At 44.9% G+C, this 17732-nt stretch overlaps 1 protein-coding gene across 1 annotated transcript in view; it reads left to right on the top strand.

The window, feature by feature from the left end:
* LOC135509231 (furin-like) overlaps positions 1-17732 on the top strand; it is a 222699-nt gene that overhangs the window by 111638 nt on the left and 93329 nt on the right. The window contains exon 3 of the mRNA XM_064929720.1: positions 1131-1229. Within this exon, the coding sequence (XP_064785792.1) occupies positions 1131-1229 (99 nt within the window). The remainder of the gene's footprint in view (positions 1-1130; positions 1230-17732) is intronic.

Genomic DNA, 17732 nt, shown 5'->3' with positions numbered 1-17732 from the left:
GGTGTAAAGCAGACTGAAGCAGGTTTTCCTCTAGGATTTTGGCTGTGCTGAGCTCCACCCCGTTTCTTTTCATCCTGAAAAATTGCCCAGTCTTTGCCGATGTCAAATATACCCATACCATGATGCAGCCACCACCATGCTTGAAAAAAGGAGGCAGTTACTCAGTGATGGATCCCTCCGGATATACTGTCCACGTCCATCCAGCAGGGTTCTCCATACATCGCACGGACAGAAAAAAAGGAAGAAAAATAAAGGTGAAATGTATGTTCATGATAAACTACTCATGGTGTGATCTGGAATACCTCACCATCAAATGTCAACCTCATTACCTCCTGAGAGAATTCTCTTCAGTCATCGTCCTGGCCGTGTATATTCCCCCTCAAGCCAACACCGTAACGGCTCAAGGAACTACACTGGACTTTGTGCAAACTGAAAAACACATGTTCTGAGGTCGCATTTACTGTAGCTTGGGAATTAATAAAGCAAATCTGAGGAAAACACTACCAAAGATGTATCAACTCGCTCATCGAAAACTCTTGATCATTGCTACTCCCCCTTCCTGGGATGGCTACAAGGCCGTCCCCCGCCCTCTCTTTCAATTTGCTATTCTTTGGCTATATCCATTATAGTGATCCTGATAAATGAATTCGCCTGGATCACAGAAGCTGTCAGTCTCATGACGTTCATATGCATGGCACGGCTGAGATTTTAAAAAACTATGGCTTTCTGTACAGGTCGGATAACCACGCAGCGAGGCTTATATTAACCCCCGCTGTACCAAACCAAATACTAGGCAGGGAGCATGGGGAAATAATGTCTAGACCCTTTTTTCCAGGGGAGATTAAGTTTATGTATGCCTGGCTGGGCTGTGGGACAGTGGATGCACATTGATACATGTAATGGAACTGGTAACAGGCACTCCCTGCTATCAACCATCAGCATCCAGGATCCAAATGTAACCGTTTTATGAAATTTATTTGTCTGTCTCTAGTGATCTGAGAATGTAATGTGTGTTTGCGTGCGCGTGTGTATACATGTGTACAAGGGTGCGCTAGTGCTATCGATATGTATCTTTGGTTTTCATTGGGACTGCATATCTGTGTCTCAATGTTATTTTTCTGTGTCTGCAGGTGTTTGGGGGTTATTATCACTTCCGGCATCACACCGTGGTGAAGAGATCCCTATCAGGCCACAGGGGAACACACGTACGACTACAGAAGGAACCACAGGTAGGTTACTGTACACAGCCAATGCACCATATAGCAAGATTTGCCAAATCTTCACTACTCAAGTGCATGCCATGTTGCCAACATATTTTCCAAAACAATTAGGCCTACAAGTAAAAATGCAAAGAAGAACGTTTCTATCATGAAACGCTTGGTGCCATCATGGAGGACAGTTTGTCAAACTCTCTACATACTGTTCCCTATATCAACAGCTTTGCACACTTCCATCCATATGCTTCTGTTCTGACCTCCCCCAGGTGTGTGGAGTCATAAATATGCAAATCTTCCCCCAAACAACACAACAACAACAGCTGGTCTGTGTGTTTGCGTTCTCATTTTGCGGCAAGTCTTGTAAAAGCATTGTTTTTATCCAAATGTTAATGAGAAGAGGAATCCAGACATTGGCCCATCTGTTATACAAAGACGTTCACAGCTCGAGGAGTAAGCTTCATTTAGGCAGCTGGCTGTAAATGAGCTCTCAGCTCTCTCAGCGCAAGAGAACTAGTCTTTTTTACCTCAAAGTCAGCTTGTTCAATTCAAATCCTCCAGCATAATTCTGCATCAAAACTCTACTTGTCAAGTTCAGTTCCTCTAGCATGCGCTCATTCTGCATTCTGCAGTATAGTTACAGGCAGAACTGTTGTTTGGATGAGGAGATGGAGGTAGGGGACCTTGTCTGCAGGGCAGCTAAACACTGAGGTCATAGTTATAAAGTGTATAAAAAAAGTATGCAAGCATTTCGCTACACTCGCAATAACATCTTCTAACCATGTGTATGTGACCAATCAAATTTGAATTGAAGTGAAAACAGGTGTGCCGTGAACAACCTGCAGCTAGCTGTCCCTCCTAGCCAGGGTCAAGTTCTTGAAAAGTAGTGTATGTACATCCAGGAGTTTTCCTGATGCGGAGCCCAAAAAAACAGAAGAAGAAAAACTGATGTAGACTGTTGCAATTAAAAACAGTATACAGGAGCTGTCAACATTGCTGGTATCTATTCCTTTCTTCAGGCTTTTCTGCCCTTTTCCAGAAAGAGAAAGGAGCTTTCACCCAGGCTTAGCTATGTCAACCTAAGTGGACAGTGAGCTACTAGGCTATGATAAGCTATAGAAAGCTGTGGGTGTCAGTCTAGCTGGAAGCTTAGTGAAGATTACATTCAAAAAGCAATAAGATACAGTAGGCGTTAAAGATAACTGGAGAAATAAGATCTGTGAGAAAGTAATAAGATGGGGAGATCAGATGAAATAGGAATGAATGAGAGAAGGAGATGGAGGCAGGAATCCATCTAACTTAGGGTGCTTTGGTATTTGGGTAGTCTTACTGTATATATACAATATATCTACAGTGCATTCGGGAAAAGTATTCAGACTGTCACGCCCTGACCTTAGTATTCTTGGTTTTCTTTATTATTTTGGTTAGGTCAGGGTGTGACATGGGTGAAATGTGTGTTTTGTCTCATCTAGGGTGTTTGTCCTGTCTAGGGGTTTTGTAGATTTATGGGGTTGTTTACATCTAGGTGTTTATGTAGGTCTTTGGTTGCCTAGATTGGTTCTCAATTAGAGGCAGGTGTTTATCGTTGTCTCTGATTGGGAACCATATTTAGGCAGCCATCTTCTTTGGGTATTTCGTGGGTTATTGTCTTTGTTATGTTGCACGTTAGCACATTGTTTATATAGCGGTCACAGTCGTCTTATTCGTTTTTTGTTGTTTTGTTTCTAAGTGTTCTTCGTGTTCTTCATTCAATAAAGAAGAATGTATTCACACCACGCTGCGCTTTGGTCCACTCCATATGACGATCATGACACAGACTCCTTCACTTTTTTCACATTTTGTTACATTACTTATTCTAAACTTGATTCAATAGTTTTTTCCCCCTCATCAATCTACACACAATACCCCATAATGACAAAGCAAAAACAGGTTTTTAGAAATGTTTACAAATGTATTAAAAATAAAATAACGGAATTATCACATTTACAAAGTTTTCAAACCTTTACGAAATACTTTGTTGAAATTACTTTGGCAGGGATTACAGTCTCGAGTCTTCTTGGGTATGACGCTACAAGCTTGGCACACCTTTATTTGGGGGATTGGTCAGATTCTTCTCTGTAGATCCTATCAAGCTCTGTCAAGTTGGATGGGGAGTGTCGCTGCACAGCTATTTTCAGGTCTCTCCAGAGATGTTTGATCGGGTTCATGTCCGGGCCCTGGCTGGGCCACTCAAGGACATTCAGAGACTTGTCCCGAAGCCACTACTGCGTTGTCTTGGCTGTGTGCTTATGGACGTTGTCCTGTTGGAAGGTGAACCTTAACCCCAATCTGAGTTCCTGAATGCTCTGGAGCAGGTTTTCATCAAGGATCTCTCTGTACTTTGCTCCGTTCATCTTTCCCTCGATCCTGACTAGTCTCCCAGTCCCTGCTGCTGAAAAACACCCCCACAGCCTCACCGTAGGGAGGGTGCCAGGTTTCCTCCAGACATGATGCTTTTCATTCAGGCCAAAGAGTTCAATCTTGGTTTCATCAGACCAGAAAATCTTGTTTCTCATGGTCTGAGTGTCCTTAGGTGCCTTTTGACAAACTATTTTACTGAGGAGTGGCATTCATTTGGCCACTCTACCATAAAGGCCTGATTGGTGAAGTGCTGTAGAGATGTTTGTTCTTCTAGTAGGTTCTCTGGAGCTCTGTCAGAGTGACCATCGGGTTCTTGGTCAACTCCCTGACCAAGGCCCTTCTCCTCGATTGCTCAGTTTGGCCAGGCGGCCAGCTCTAGGAAGAGTCTTAGTGGTTCCAAACTTCTTCCATTTAAGAGTGATGGAGGCGGCTGTGTTCTTGGGGACCTTCAATGCTGTAGACAGTTTTTGGTACCCTTCCCCAGATCTGTGCCTCAACACAATCCTCTCTCGGAGCTATACGGATAAATCCTACGACCTCGTGACTTGGTTTTTGCTCTGACATGCACTGTCAACTGTGTGACCTTATATAGACAGTTGTGTGCCATTCCAAATCATGTCCCATCAATTGAATTTACCACTGGTGGACTCCAATCAAGTTGTAGAAACATCTCAAGGATAATCAATGAAAACCGGATGCACCTGAGCTCAATTTTGAGTCTCACAGCAAAGGGGTTGAATACTTGTGTAATAAGGTATTTCTGTTATTTGTTTTTAATAAATTAGCTAAAAATTCCAAAACCTGTTTTCACTTTGTCTTTATAGGTAATTGTGTGTAGATTGATGAGAAAAATATAAATATTTAATTTAATTTTAGAATAAGGCTGTAACAACTAGAGGTCGACCGATTATGATTTTTGAACGCCGATACCGATTATTGGAGGACCAAAAAAAAAAGCGGATACCGATTAATTGGGCGATTTAAAAATAAATAAATAAATGTGTGTGTTTGTAATAATGACAATTACAACATTGTATTGTTGTAATTGTCATTATTACAAACACACACATTTTTTTTAAATCGGCCAATTAATTGGTATCTGCTATTTTGGTCCTCCAATAATCGGTATCGGCGTTCAAAAATCATAATCGGTCGACCTCTAGTTGTTACAGCCTTATTGTCACGCCCTGGTCTATATTTATTATGTTATCTTCATTTATTGGGTCAGGCCAGGGTATGACATGGGTTTATTTGTAGTGTGTTTCGTCTTGGGGTTGTGTGGGGTGTATAGATTAGTCTATGGCTGCCTGAGGCGGTTCTCAATCAGAGTCAGGTGATTATCGTTGTCTCTGATTGGGAACCATATTTAGGTAGCCTGGGTTTCACTGTGTGTTTGTGGGTGATTGTTCCTGTCTCTGTGTTTGTTGCACCAGTCAGGGCTGTTTCGGTTTTCGACGTTTGTTGTTTTGTATTGTTCGTGTTCTTCATCATTAAAGATGTATCTAACGAACCACGCTGCATTTTGGTCTGATCCTTGTTCCACCTCTTCGTCAGAGGAGGAGATGGAAGAAACTCGTTACAGAATCACCCACCACAAACGAACCAAGCAACGTGTCAACAGGCAGGAGCCACAAGAGAAGCAACAAAGGCAGCAACAGCGATCACAGGACTTCTGGACTTGGGAGGAGATATTGGACGGAAAAGGACCCTGGGCACAGCCTGGAGAATATCGCCGTCCCAAGGAAGAACTGGAGGCGGGGAAAGCGGAGAGGCGCCTGTATGAAGAGGCAGCGAGGCGGCGCGGTTGGAAGCCCGAGAGTCAGCCCAAAATTTCTTGGGGGAAGGCTAACAGGGAGTATGGCTACGCCAGGTAGGAGACCTGCGCAAACTCCCTGTGCTTACCGGGGGGCTAGAGAGACCGGGCAGGCACCGTGTTATGCTGTGGTGCGCACGGTGTCTCCAGTGCGGGTGCATAGCCCAGTGCGTTCTATTCCAGCTCCGCGTATCGGCCGGGCTAGATTGAGCGTCGAGCCAAATGCCATGAAGCCGGCTCTACGCATCTGGTCCCCAGTGCGTCTCCTTGGGCCAGCTTACATGGCACCAGCCTTACGCTCGGTATCCCCGTTTCGCCTGCATAACCCAGTGCGGGCTATTCCACCATGCCGCACTGGCAGAGCGACCGGAAGTATTCAACCAGGTAAGGTTGGGCAGGCTCGGTGCTCAAGAGCTCCAGTGTGCCTGCACGGTCCGATCTACCCAGTACCACCTCCACACCCCAGCCCTCCGGTGGCAGCTCCCCGCACCAGGCTTCCTGTGCGTGTCCTCGGCCCAGTACCACCAGTGCCAGCACCACGCATCAGACCTACTGTGCGCCTCGCCTCTCCAGCGCTGCCGGAGCCTTCCTCCTCTCCTGTGCTGCTGGAGCCTCTCGCCTGTTTAGCGCTGCCAGAGCCTTCCGCCTCTACAGCGTTGCCGGAGTCTCCTGCCCGTTTAGCGCAGCCAGAGCTGTCAGTCTGCATAGAGCAGTCAGAGCTGTCAGTCTGCATGGAGCAGCCACAGGTGTCAGTCTGCATGGAGCAGCCCGAGCTGTCAGTCTGCTTGGAGCAGCCAGAGCTGTCAGTCTGCATGGAGCTGCCAGTCTGCATGGAGCTGCCAGTCTGCAAGGAGCTGCCAGTCTGCAAGGAGCTGCCAGTCTGCAAGGAGCTGTCAGTCTGCATGGAGCAACCAGAGCTGTCAGTCTGCTTGGAGCAGCCAGAGCTGTCAGTCTGCATGGAGCTGCCAGTCTGCATGGAGCTGCCAGTCTGCAAGGAGCTGCCAGTCTGCAAGGAGCTGCCAGTCTGCAAGGAGCTGTCAGTCTGCAAGGAGCTGCCAGTCTGCAAGGAGCTGCCAGAGCTGTTAGTCTGCATGGAGCAGCCAGAGCTCTCAGTCTGCAAGAAGCCGCCAGAGCCGTCAATCTGCATGGAGCAGCCAGAGCCGCCAGTCAGCATGGAGCAGCCAGGGCCGCCAGTCAGCATGAAGCAGCCAGAGCTGCCAGTCAGCGTGGAGCTGCCAGAGCCATCAGTCTGCCAGGATCCGCCAGTCAGCCAGACTCTTCCAGATCTGCCAGTCAGCCAGACTCTTCCAGATCTGCCGGTCAGCCAGACTCTTCCAGATCTGCCGGTCAGCCAGACTCTTCCAGATCTGCCGGTCAGCCAGGCTCTTCTAGATCTGCCGGTCAGCCAGGCTCTTCCAGATCTGCCAGTCAACCAGACTCTTCCAGATCTGCTAGTCAACCAGACTCTTCCAGATCCGCCAGTCAGCCAGGATCTGCCAGAACTGCCAACCAGCCAGGATCTGCCGAATTCAACAACCTGGCTGGGCTTCCTCTCAGTGCTGGGCTTCCTCTCAGTGCTGGGCTTCCTCTGTCCCGAGCTGCCCCTCTGTCCCGAGCTGCCCCTCTGTCCCGAGCTGCCCCTCCGTCCCGAGCTGCCCTTCGTCCCGAGCTGCCCCTCCGTCCCGAGCTGCCCCTCCGTTCCGAGCTGCCCCTCCGTCCCGAGCTGCCCCTCCGTCCCGAGCTGCCCCTCCGTCCCGAGCTGCCCCTCTGTCCCGAGCTGCCCCTCAGTCCAGTGGGGTTCTGGGTGAGGACTACTAGGCCATGAGGGGGGACTAAGACATTCATAGAGTGGGTTCCACGTCCCGAGCCGGAGCCGCCACCATGGACAGACGCCCACCCGGACCCTCCCTATTGTTTTGATGTGCGTCCAGGAGTCCACACCTTGGGGGGGGGGGGGGGGTTCTGTCACGCCCTGGTCTATATTTATTATGTTATCTTCATTTATTGGGTCAGGCCAGGGTGTGACATGGGTTTATTTGTAGTGTGTTTCGTCTTGGGGTTGTGTGGGGTGTATAGATTAGTCTATGGCTGCCTGAAGCGGTTCTCAATCAGAGTCAGGTGATTATCATTGTCTCTGATTGGGAACCATATTTAGGTAGCCTGGGTTTCACTGTGTGTTTGTGGGTGATTGTTCCTGTCTCTGTGTTTGTTGCACCAGTCAGGGCTGTTTCGGTTTTCGACGTTTGTTGTTTTGTATTGTTCGTGTTCTTCATCATTAAAGATGTATCTAACGAACCACGCTGCATTTTGGTCCGATCCTTGTTCCACCTCTTCATCAGAGGAGGAGATGGAAGAAACCCGTTACACTTATTCTAAAATTACATCAATAAAATCAATTTAGCCTCAAGTAGATAATGAAATGTGTTCAATTTGGTTTAAATAATGCAAAAACAAAGTGTTGGAGAAGAACGTAAAAGTGCAATATTTGCTATGTAAGAAAGCTAACGTTTCAGTTCCTTGCTCAGAACATGAGAAAATATGAAAGCTGGTGGTTCCTTTTAACATGAGTCTTCAATATTCCCAGGTAAGAAGTTTTAGGTTGTAGTTATAATAGGACTATTTCCCTCTATACCATTTGTATTTCATTAACCTTTGACTATTGGATGTTCTTATAGGCACTTTAGTATTGCCAGTGTAACAGTATAGCCTCCGTCCCTCTACTCGCTCCTCCCTGGGCTCGAACCAGCAACACATCAACAACAGCCACCACATCGAAGCAGCATTACCCATGCAGAGCAAGGGGAACAACCACTCCAAGGCTCAGAGCGAGTGAAGTTTGAAACACTATTAGCGCACGCTAACTAGCCAGCCATTTCACTTCGGTCACACCAGCCTCATCTCGGGAGTTGATAGGTTTGAAGTCATAAACAGCGCAATGCTTGGCGCACAACGAAGAGCTGCTGGCAAAACGCAGGAAAGTGCTGTTTGAATTAATGTGTACGCGCCTGCTTCTGCCTACCACTGCTCAGTCAGATACTTAGATACTTGTATGCTCAGTCAGATTATATGCAACACAAGACACGCTAGATAATATCTAGTAATATCATTAACAATGTGTAGTTAACTAGTGATTATGATTGATTGTTTTTTATAAGATAAGTTTAATGCTAGCTTGCAACTTACCTTGGCTTACTGCATTTGCGTAACAGGCAGTCTCCTTGTGGAGTGCAACGAGAGAGAGGTCGTTATTGCGTTGGACTAGTTTGGATTCCCCGAGCTGACAAGGTGAAAATCTGTCTTTCTGCCCCTGAACGAGGCAGTTAACCAACCGTTCCTAGGTCGTCATTGAAAATAAGAATGTGTTCTTAACTGACTTGCCTAGTTAAATAAAGATTAAATAAAGGTTTTAAAATTGTTATTGTTATGAAAACTTGAACTCGGTCCTAATTAATCGGCAATTCCGATTAATCGGTCGACCTCTAGTAACAACAAAATCTGTAAAAAGTCAAGGGGTCTGAATTCTTTCTGAATGCACTGTATATACTACTATTGTAATTTGAGGTAAAGAGTAGTTTCCTGGATATATCCTGTCGTGGAAATTCAGTTCTGAGAGAGATTTGGTTACTTATTCAAACAATCATATTTATTTAATATGGATTAATTATTGCAGTAATGAGGCTGGTCGACCCCCCATCCTTGAGTGTTGGACCCAGTAACCTAACCCTTACACAAATGCAAAGTCCTATATATAGCTGACACTAACAATGCTCAGTCATGGTTGGTTCAACCCCCCTCATGCAGATTATGCAGATTGGGGCATCATAAACCACTATGGGTCCATCCTGTCATTATCTGGACTTGGGTTGTCTTAACCCTACACTGGCTTAGTTTCTCAGATGATTTTGAGACAATGAGGGATTGTCCTACACCTAAGCTATCTCTAAAACACATTCTTGTCTCTGTAATGCAGTCTTTAACCCGTTTGTCAGCTCAAGCCATCTCCAGTGGCCATGCACCCAGATTAGCTACAGGGAACTAGAGTGGAGACCATAAAAACAAAGACACTAGTAGGACAGAAATGTCTTACTATTAGTTAAATATCAATTGTTAACCATTAATATAGAATTAACCAGGTAAATATGCAATTTTTCTATCACAATCCCATTCAGGAGGACTCTTTAGACAGTTTCAAAGGACAACTTCAACCTGGTCACACACACACATACTCTAGTTAACCCCAGGCTGCAGGTGAGCAGGGTTCAGGCTGGGGAACAGCTTGTCCAGGGCATCCTCACTCTCACAAATCCTGCCCAAAGCAAAGCCAGGCCATGGGCACTTTGGCAGACAGCGACCACAGCAATACACTTTAGACACTTTAGAAAGGGTCAAATGTGTGTGGGTGCGTGCACACCTGTTCTGAATAAAACATATTCAGTGTGCGTTGGATTTGTGTGTTTTCCCCAAGATGGATGTATTAAATATGGTTTCATCTAAATATTAATGAACTACATGTTTTTGCTGAAAGTGGCGTAATACAGAGGAAGGATGACGGTCTATAGGTTGGTGACTATAATGTAAGGCTTAGGTAAATTAGTGCATGTAAAGCTTCCGCTAGATCCTGTCAGTGTAATCCTGGGCCTGTCTCTTCCATTCCTCCCATTGTCTTGTGTCTTCAGCCCTGCCTGACTGACTTAGCTCCATTCACTTTGAATAATCACACACTGCAAAGATGACATTGGCAGAATCGCATAACCCCCACCATTAAACCAGAGACTTTTTGTCATCTTTTTTCTCCCTCTCTCTCCTCTCTTATACTCACTCTGTCTCTCTCACCGTGAGGGATGGATGAAATCTATTTGTTTTCGGGGCAGCTTTTTTTATTCCATCTTAACAAGCCTAACTGTTACTTATTGCATACTTAGGAGGGGATATTTTCAGGTCCACTCTCTCCAATCTCCTCTCTCCCTGTGGAGTTGTCAGTAGCTATCACACACACACACACAAACACAGTGCAATGTGTCTGGAGGCTGTGGCAGCGGTATTGTGGTTTATGTATCTCCTAAGCCAGATACAGTATGAGGATCAGAGAGGAGACACAGCGTGTCTAGCAGCCCATCATTAGAAACCAGGCCTACCTGAGGATCTGTCTTTTTCAGCAATCTATTTCCTGTGTTTGACGGGTGCAAAATCCACTTTTCACTTAAATCTTGTTGGATTGATTGCTTTCACTTTACACCTGTGACTCTTTCATACTCTAGCTTTTGCCTGTGATTTTTTTCCTCCGTGAGCATTATGACCACAGGAATGTTTGTAATGAGCTGTGAAACACACTCTGGTAATGGCTGAATGGGATCCATTGTATTTCTGTTGAATCTATAAAGGCTTGTTCACATTGGCAGTTACTCAAATCCTATTTATTTGCATATCTGATTTGAATCTGTTATTTTTCCTGCAGTCTGAACAGCCAAAAACACATGGAATCAGATCAAGCCACGTTTCAAACCACCTTCATAGGAGGTTTGAAGTCAGATACAAATCTGATTCCTGGCCATGTGATTTGTGTCTGAACGGTCAAATCATGTTTATTTGCCCTCAAGTGGTTTTTAGACTGTTATTCTGCTTGTTGCTTGCTAACTACTCTGTTGACAGTTTAACAAGAACATGTGGTAGCTAACTGTTTACAAACAAATTAGTGAATGTGCTAGAAAGCTAAACAGGTACTGAGCTAGCTAGTTGACTGCTGTGGCTAGCCAAAAACAGCTACCTACCAAGCTAGTTGACTACTGTGGCTATCCAAAAAGGACTTGTTTTGAAAGTTGGATCATGTTATCCTTGGAGGCTTTAAAAGTGTTCTTATCCTATGATTTTGAACATTCAATGCAGCTTGGAATCGTTCATGGCAGGCATTGTTGTCACCTTAGCTTGCTTCTTCTGAGTGATAGGAAACAAACACCACCACCAATCAGTCTACACCACTGCACACACTCCCATTGTTACTAGCGTAGCCTTGTCAGCAAATTACTACTGTCTAAACACACACAAATCTGATTTGGTCACTTGTAACTTGCTGTTTGGACAGTCAGGACAGTTCAAATCCATGTTGATCTACTAACTGTCCAAACAGCAAGTTACAAGTGGTGACCAAATCAGATTTGTGTGTGTTCAGACAGCAGTCCGTAATGGGTCTGCGGTCAAACAACCACCCGCTGCACTGTCAAACACTCCCTAGAACACTTCAGCGAGCAGGCCTTTCTAATCGACCTGGCCCGAGTGTCCTGGAAGGATATTGACCTCATTCCGTCAGTAGAAGATGCCTGGTTATTCTTTTAAGGTGATTTCCTCACAATCTTAAATAAGCATGCCCCGTTCAAAAGATTTTGAACCAGGAAGCCCGTGGTTCACTCCAGACCTGACTGCCCTTGACCTGCACAAAACATCCTGTGGCGTACAGCATTAGCATCAAATAGCCCCGCGATATGCAACTCTTCAGGGAAGTTAGGAACCAATATACACAGGCAGTTAAGAAAGCAAAGGCTAGCTTTTTCAAACAGAAATTTGCATCCTGCAGCACAAACTCCAAAAAGTTCTGGGACACTGTAAAATCCATGGAGAATAAGAGAACCTGCTCCCAGCTGCCCACTAGGAAACATTGTCACCACCGATAAATCCACAATAATTGAGAATTTCAGTAAGCATTTTTCTACGGCTGGCCAGGCTTTCCACCTGGCCACCCCTACCCTGGTCAACAGCCCTGCACCCCCCACAGCAACTTGCCCAAGACTACCCCATTTCTCCTTCACCCAAATCCAGATAGCTGATGTTCTGAAAGAGCTGCAAAATCTGGACCCCTACAAATTAGCAGGGCTAGACAATCTGGACCCTCTCTTTCTAAAATGATCCGCCAAAATTGTTGCAACCCCTATTACTAGCCTGTTCAACCTCTCTTTTGTATCGTCTGAGATCCCAAAAGATTAGAAAGCTGCCGTGGAGGGATCACGTGACCCTTGAACGAGATGAACTAAGAGCTCCGCACAAATAGTTTCCAATTCCTAATCTTACTTCCACTCCATGTTCAAACTCATTTAGCTTTAGTAAGAAAAAGTCATGGTGGCTACAAAAGGCGACACTACAGGTGACATTTTTACCCGGACTCGAGTATTAGCGATGGAAAAAGCCTCCAAGAAGAAGATAGCTTCAGAAAAAACTAGCGCCATTAGCCAGGAGCAAGAGAACCCGCTCCCCCCCCGAGGCACAATGAATGCCAACCTCGCACTCTGTCGAAGACATCCTTTCTGAGTTGAGATCACCTCGTACAGAACTAAACACCAAATTAGATGCCATTAACTCTCAGCTCAGTGCGATAGGGGGGCAAGGTGACAATCCTGGAAAACGCTTTGTCTGACATCAACAACAAGATAACCATAAACGCGGGGCGCCTGGACGAGGCAGAGGGGCGAATCCTATCCATGGAAAACTTATTGACAGATGCCATGGAAACAATAGCATATGCTAAAAAGAAAATTGAGCATCTGGAAGAGAAAACAGAGGAAAAACAGGGGGCGAAGGAATAATTGTGTTCTATTCAATCTGGGCGAAAAAGAAGAGGGAAACATGCCACTGATCCACTACCTGCAAGACAAACTTCCAGAGTGGCTCCACCTGTCCACCGACAGGCCCATAGAACTCGAGAGAGCTCACCGAGCACTGAGGCCCCCACCAGCAGCCAGACAACCACCGCACCCAATCACCATACGTTTCCTGAGATTCACCGACAAAGAACGAGTCCGACAGGCGGCGAAAAACAACACCATCACAGTGAGAAACGCCAAACTCGCTTTACACCAGGACCTGTCAGCTGGAATACGCCGAAAGCGACAAGAGTTTGATGAAGTGAAGAAATACGAGGCATCTTCAGGGGATTCAAATACCCAAAAGAGCTCAGGATTCTTCACCAAGGAGCCTTGCGAAACTTCAAAACTCCCGAAGAGGCCCAACGTTTTTTGAAAGACAATCCTGGTCAATGAGAAACAGACCAATGACTAAATGTGATTAATGCCATTACTAAAGGAGGTAAGACAACATATAGCTGATATCCAGAGACCCACCCCCTAAATGTCATGATAGCTGTCCAATTTATATTTATTTTCCTTTAACTGAGAGGGATGGGCTGTATAGCCTAACCTAGGCCTTATAATGTTTCAGCCTACTTTTATTTCGGTGTTTTTTGTTGCTATTATTACTTGGGGTTCCCTATGTCCCTTGGGGGAGGTATATGTAGGCTGGGCTATTGATTTTATTTTTCTCCCCTCTTTTACTGTGGTCTGGACGAGGGCAACTGTGTTATTTACTCAATGCGAGGTGGAGAGGGTGAGGCACTTCTTTGGTGGGGAGAGGGAGACGTTGTGCATTGTTAACTGTTCCCGGTTTCGGAACACAGAATTGAGACTGAGCGGGGGGGGGGGGTAATAGATCCAACAGGATGTGTCGAGTTGTTTGGGAACTCGGCTGGGGTGTTCAGAGATTATTATTTTATGTACACCATTTATTTTCCTTTTATGTGAACGCAGCTGTAACTACTATCCACTTTTACCCAGCGATGACTTGCACTAAAGTTCGATTACTGTTCGATGACAATGACTAGTACCTTAAATCTATTGACATGGAACTGCCATGGTCTAGGGCATGCAGAAAACGGAAAAAGATACTATGTGCTCTAAAAAAGGAAAAGGCAGACATCGCGCTATTACAAGAGACACACCTCTGACATGCCAAACTCCGCAGAGCTTGGGTGGGACAGGTGTATTTCTCATCTTTCAAATCAAACAGTAGAGGCCCAGCCATACTAATCCATAAAAATGTTCCATTCATAATTGACAAAAACATATCTGATCTGGAGGGGAGATTTATTTTGATAACTGGGTCACTATATGGTCAACCAATTACTATATTAAACATATACGCCCCTAACACAGATACTCCTGCCTTCATGTCAAAAATGATAACCCTGTTCAAGGAGCATTGTGTCTCCTTTAGCGTGGTGGCCGGAGATTTTAATTGTACCCTTAACCCAACCCTAGACAAATCATCTCAAGTCCCCACCACAAATCCTAGATCTGCAAAGATGTTGAACTCTCTTACTAAAGAGATGGGACTGATAGATATCTGGAGAGAGACTAATAGCTCATCTATGGACTATACATACTACTCTAATGTCCATAACACCTACTCCCGTATAGATTACATTTTTATCCCAAAGAGTTTCATAAATTCAGCCACATGTACAATCGGACCCATAGCACTTTCAGATCATGCCTTTGTCCACCTCCGCTTTGACCTCTGCAAAAACGTCCAGAGGTCAAAGAGCTGGAAATTCAACACCTCCATGCTATCAAACGAAGCATTCCATACATTGGTAACTACATGGATAGACAACTACACACAAGACAACAAAGAGTCTCCTGTTTCTCCGGCCACAATGTGGGACGCTGCTAAAGCCACACTAAGAGGCCATCTAATCGCATATGATTCCTCTAAGAAAAAAGCAATGGAAGCACACAGGCTACATCTTGAGAGGGAGCTGGAATGCTGTGAAAGAATACATGAACAATCCCCAGACAGCACCTCCTGGAGTCATCTTAAAGCAGCCAAAGCCAAACTGAATTTGGACTACACTCGGGAAATAAAAAAAGGTTTTCTTTACTAAACAGAAATACCATGAGTATAGCAATAGGCCCAGTAGATTGCTTGCTTACCAATTAAAAAAGGAGCAGTCAGAGCATACAATCATGGCTATCCGAACAGCAGAGGACGAGGTCACATACGACCCAAAAAATATCAATTTAACTTTTCATGATTTTTACTGCAAACTATACACCTTTAAGAGAAAACACACGGAGGCAGAACTCCACTCTTTCCTAGAAGGAATCTCGCTACCTAAACTATCAGAGACCGACCAAGAAGATCTCCACTCCCCCTTCACTCCTGAGGAGATCCTGGAGGCAATTACCTCCATGCCACCTAATAAGTCCCAGACTCGATGCACACAGCCGGCATTACAGTGTTGCTAAAAAAGGACAAGGACCCCCTATCCTGCTCGTCCTTTCGGCCCATAAGCTTGTTGGATTTCGACTATAAAATAATTACCAAATTGCTCGCCAAAAGACTAAACACTCTTCTTCCCAAAATAATAAAAGCGGACCAAACTGGATTTATTAGAGACAGATACTCTTCTGATAACATTCGCCGTCTTTTTGATATTATTGATCAAGTAAACGCACAGAAGACCCCTGTCCTGCTGGCTTCACTGGATGCTGAGAAGGCGTTTGACAGGATGGAGTGGAGCTTTCTGTTTTCAGTCTTAGAAAAGTTCAATATGGGCCCATATTTTATTAAATGGATCAAATCACTATACTCTCATCCAAATGCCATGGTGACTACTAATGGACTGAACTCTGACAGATTCCCTCTGGAACGGGGCACAAGACAGGGGTGCTCGCTGTCCCCCTGCTCTACTTGTTGGGGGCGGAGCCTTTGGCAGAGCTGATAAGGAGCAATCCAAGTATTATGGGTGTTTCTGCAGGCGGCCTGCAGCACAAGATTTCGCTTTACGCGGATGATGTCTTGCTCTACATATCCAACCCTGAGAAATCCCTCCCTCTCATTTTAGACACAATTGCTCAGTATGGCAAGTTTTCAGGTTATAAGATCAATTTTAACAAATCCACTGTCTGCCCTCTCAATATTACACTCACCAGCTCTATGAAGACACTATGTCCTTTCCAATGGAAAACACAGGGGTTTCAATACCTCAGGATCTTCATAACACCAGATCTGAATAGCCTTTTTAAGGAAAATTATCTTCCACTCCTGGATCGAATCAAGAACGATCTCCAAACCTGGATCTCCCTCCCAATTAGCTTAGTAGGAAGAATTAATGTCATCCGTATGAACGTCCTCCCTAGACTGAACTACTTATTTCAGATGCTCTCATGCTATCTCCCAGTTTCCTTCTTCAAAACAACTAACCAAAGCATCACCAAATTTATATGGGGCAATAAAAAACCTAGGATCAAGTTTTCCACTCTATCGAAACCTGAATCTAAGGGTGGTCTTGCCCTTCCCTCCCTTCAATTGTACTACTGGTCTGCCCAAATCTGAAACATGCTAACATGGATCACAAACAGACAAGAGTCGACGTGGATTCAGATAGAAGCCCAATCCTGTGGTTCATTGCCCTTAAGCTCAATTATATTCATTAATAACTTTAGTGAAGTGGGCAACATAGCCAAAACCTTTGTGATTTACAGCACCCTACTAGCGTGGAGGGACTGTAAGAAATACCTGGGCAATTCCTCCCAAATATGTTCTCACTCGCCTATAGTAGGCAACCCAGACTTGCCAAAAGCCCTGAGGGATGCCAACTTTAATCTTTGGCATACTCTAGGAATCAGGACCTTTTCAGACCTATTTCATCAGAAAACCACTACACTGAAATCCTTTCAAGAGCTCTGCAGTGAATTCGATGTGCCAAGATCCAATTTTTTTTAAATATCTTCAAATTAGACATGTAATTTCCTCATTTACCTCCAAGAGGAGGTTTAGAACTCAGTTGAATGAAGTTGAAACCCTTCTTGTCACAGCACAATCCATTAAAGGCACAATATCTTACATCTATAGACTCCTTTCTGAGAAAGGAGGCTCCTCCTTTACTCCTTTGAAAATAATCTGGGAAAAGGACCTTGGTCTGACTATCAGTAATGAGTTATGGGCGGAGGTTTGCGACAGGGCATACTGCTCCTCTACCAATGTAAAAATGAAAGAATCTAATTACAAATTTTTGTACAAATTTTATTATACTCCTTTGAGACTCATAGAATGAAAACAGATATCTCTCCGAACTGTAAAAGATGTACCTCTGAAAGTGGAACCTATAGGCATGTATTTTGGAGCTGTAGAGAGATTGCCAGATGCTATACATACTGCTGCACAGAAAATACTAGTGGTACAGTTTGATATGACCCCGTGTATCTATCTTCTTAATGCCCAGCAGGACTTTGTTCTTGATCCTGACAGAGAAGATTTGCTTATGACTATTACATACTTTGCTAAGAAATGTATTATTCTATTGTGGGCCTCTAATACCCCTCCTACTTAAAATGTGGATTGACCAGATTGTTGACTTTCTCCCTCTTGAAAAGCTCACTTATGACCTCCACAAGAGACAGCCCAAGTTTGATAGACTCTGGTCTCCACTACTCAACTATATTTCAAACTGGACAGAGTGAACGGGGTGACTAGGGAAATGC

Source organism: Oncorhynchus masou, chromosome 22 (genome assembly GCF_036934945.1).
Source record: "Oncorhynchus masou masou isolate Uvic2021 chromosome 22, UVic_Omas_1.1, whole genome shotgun sequence".
NCBI lineage: Eukaryota > Metazoa > Chordata > Actinopteri > Salmoniformes > Salmonidae > Oncorhynchus > Oncorhynchus masou.
Note: the sequence above shows the minus strand (reverse complement) of the source record. Positions and strands in the feature narration are given on the sequence as shown.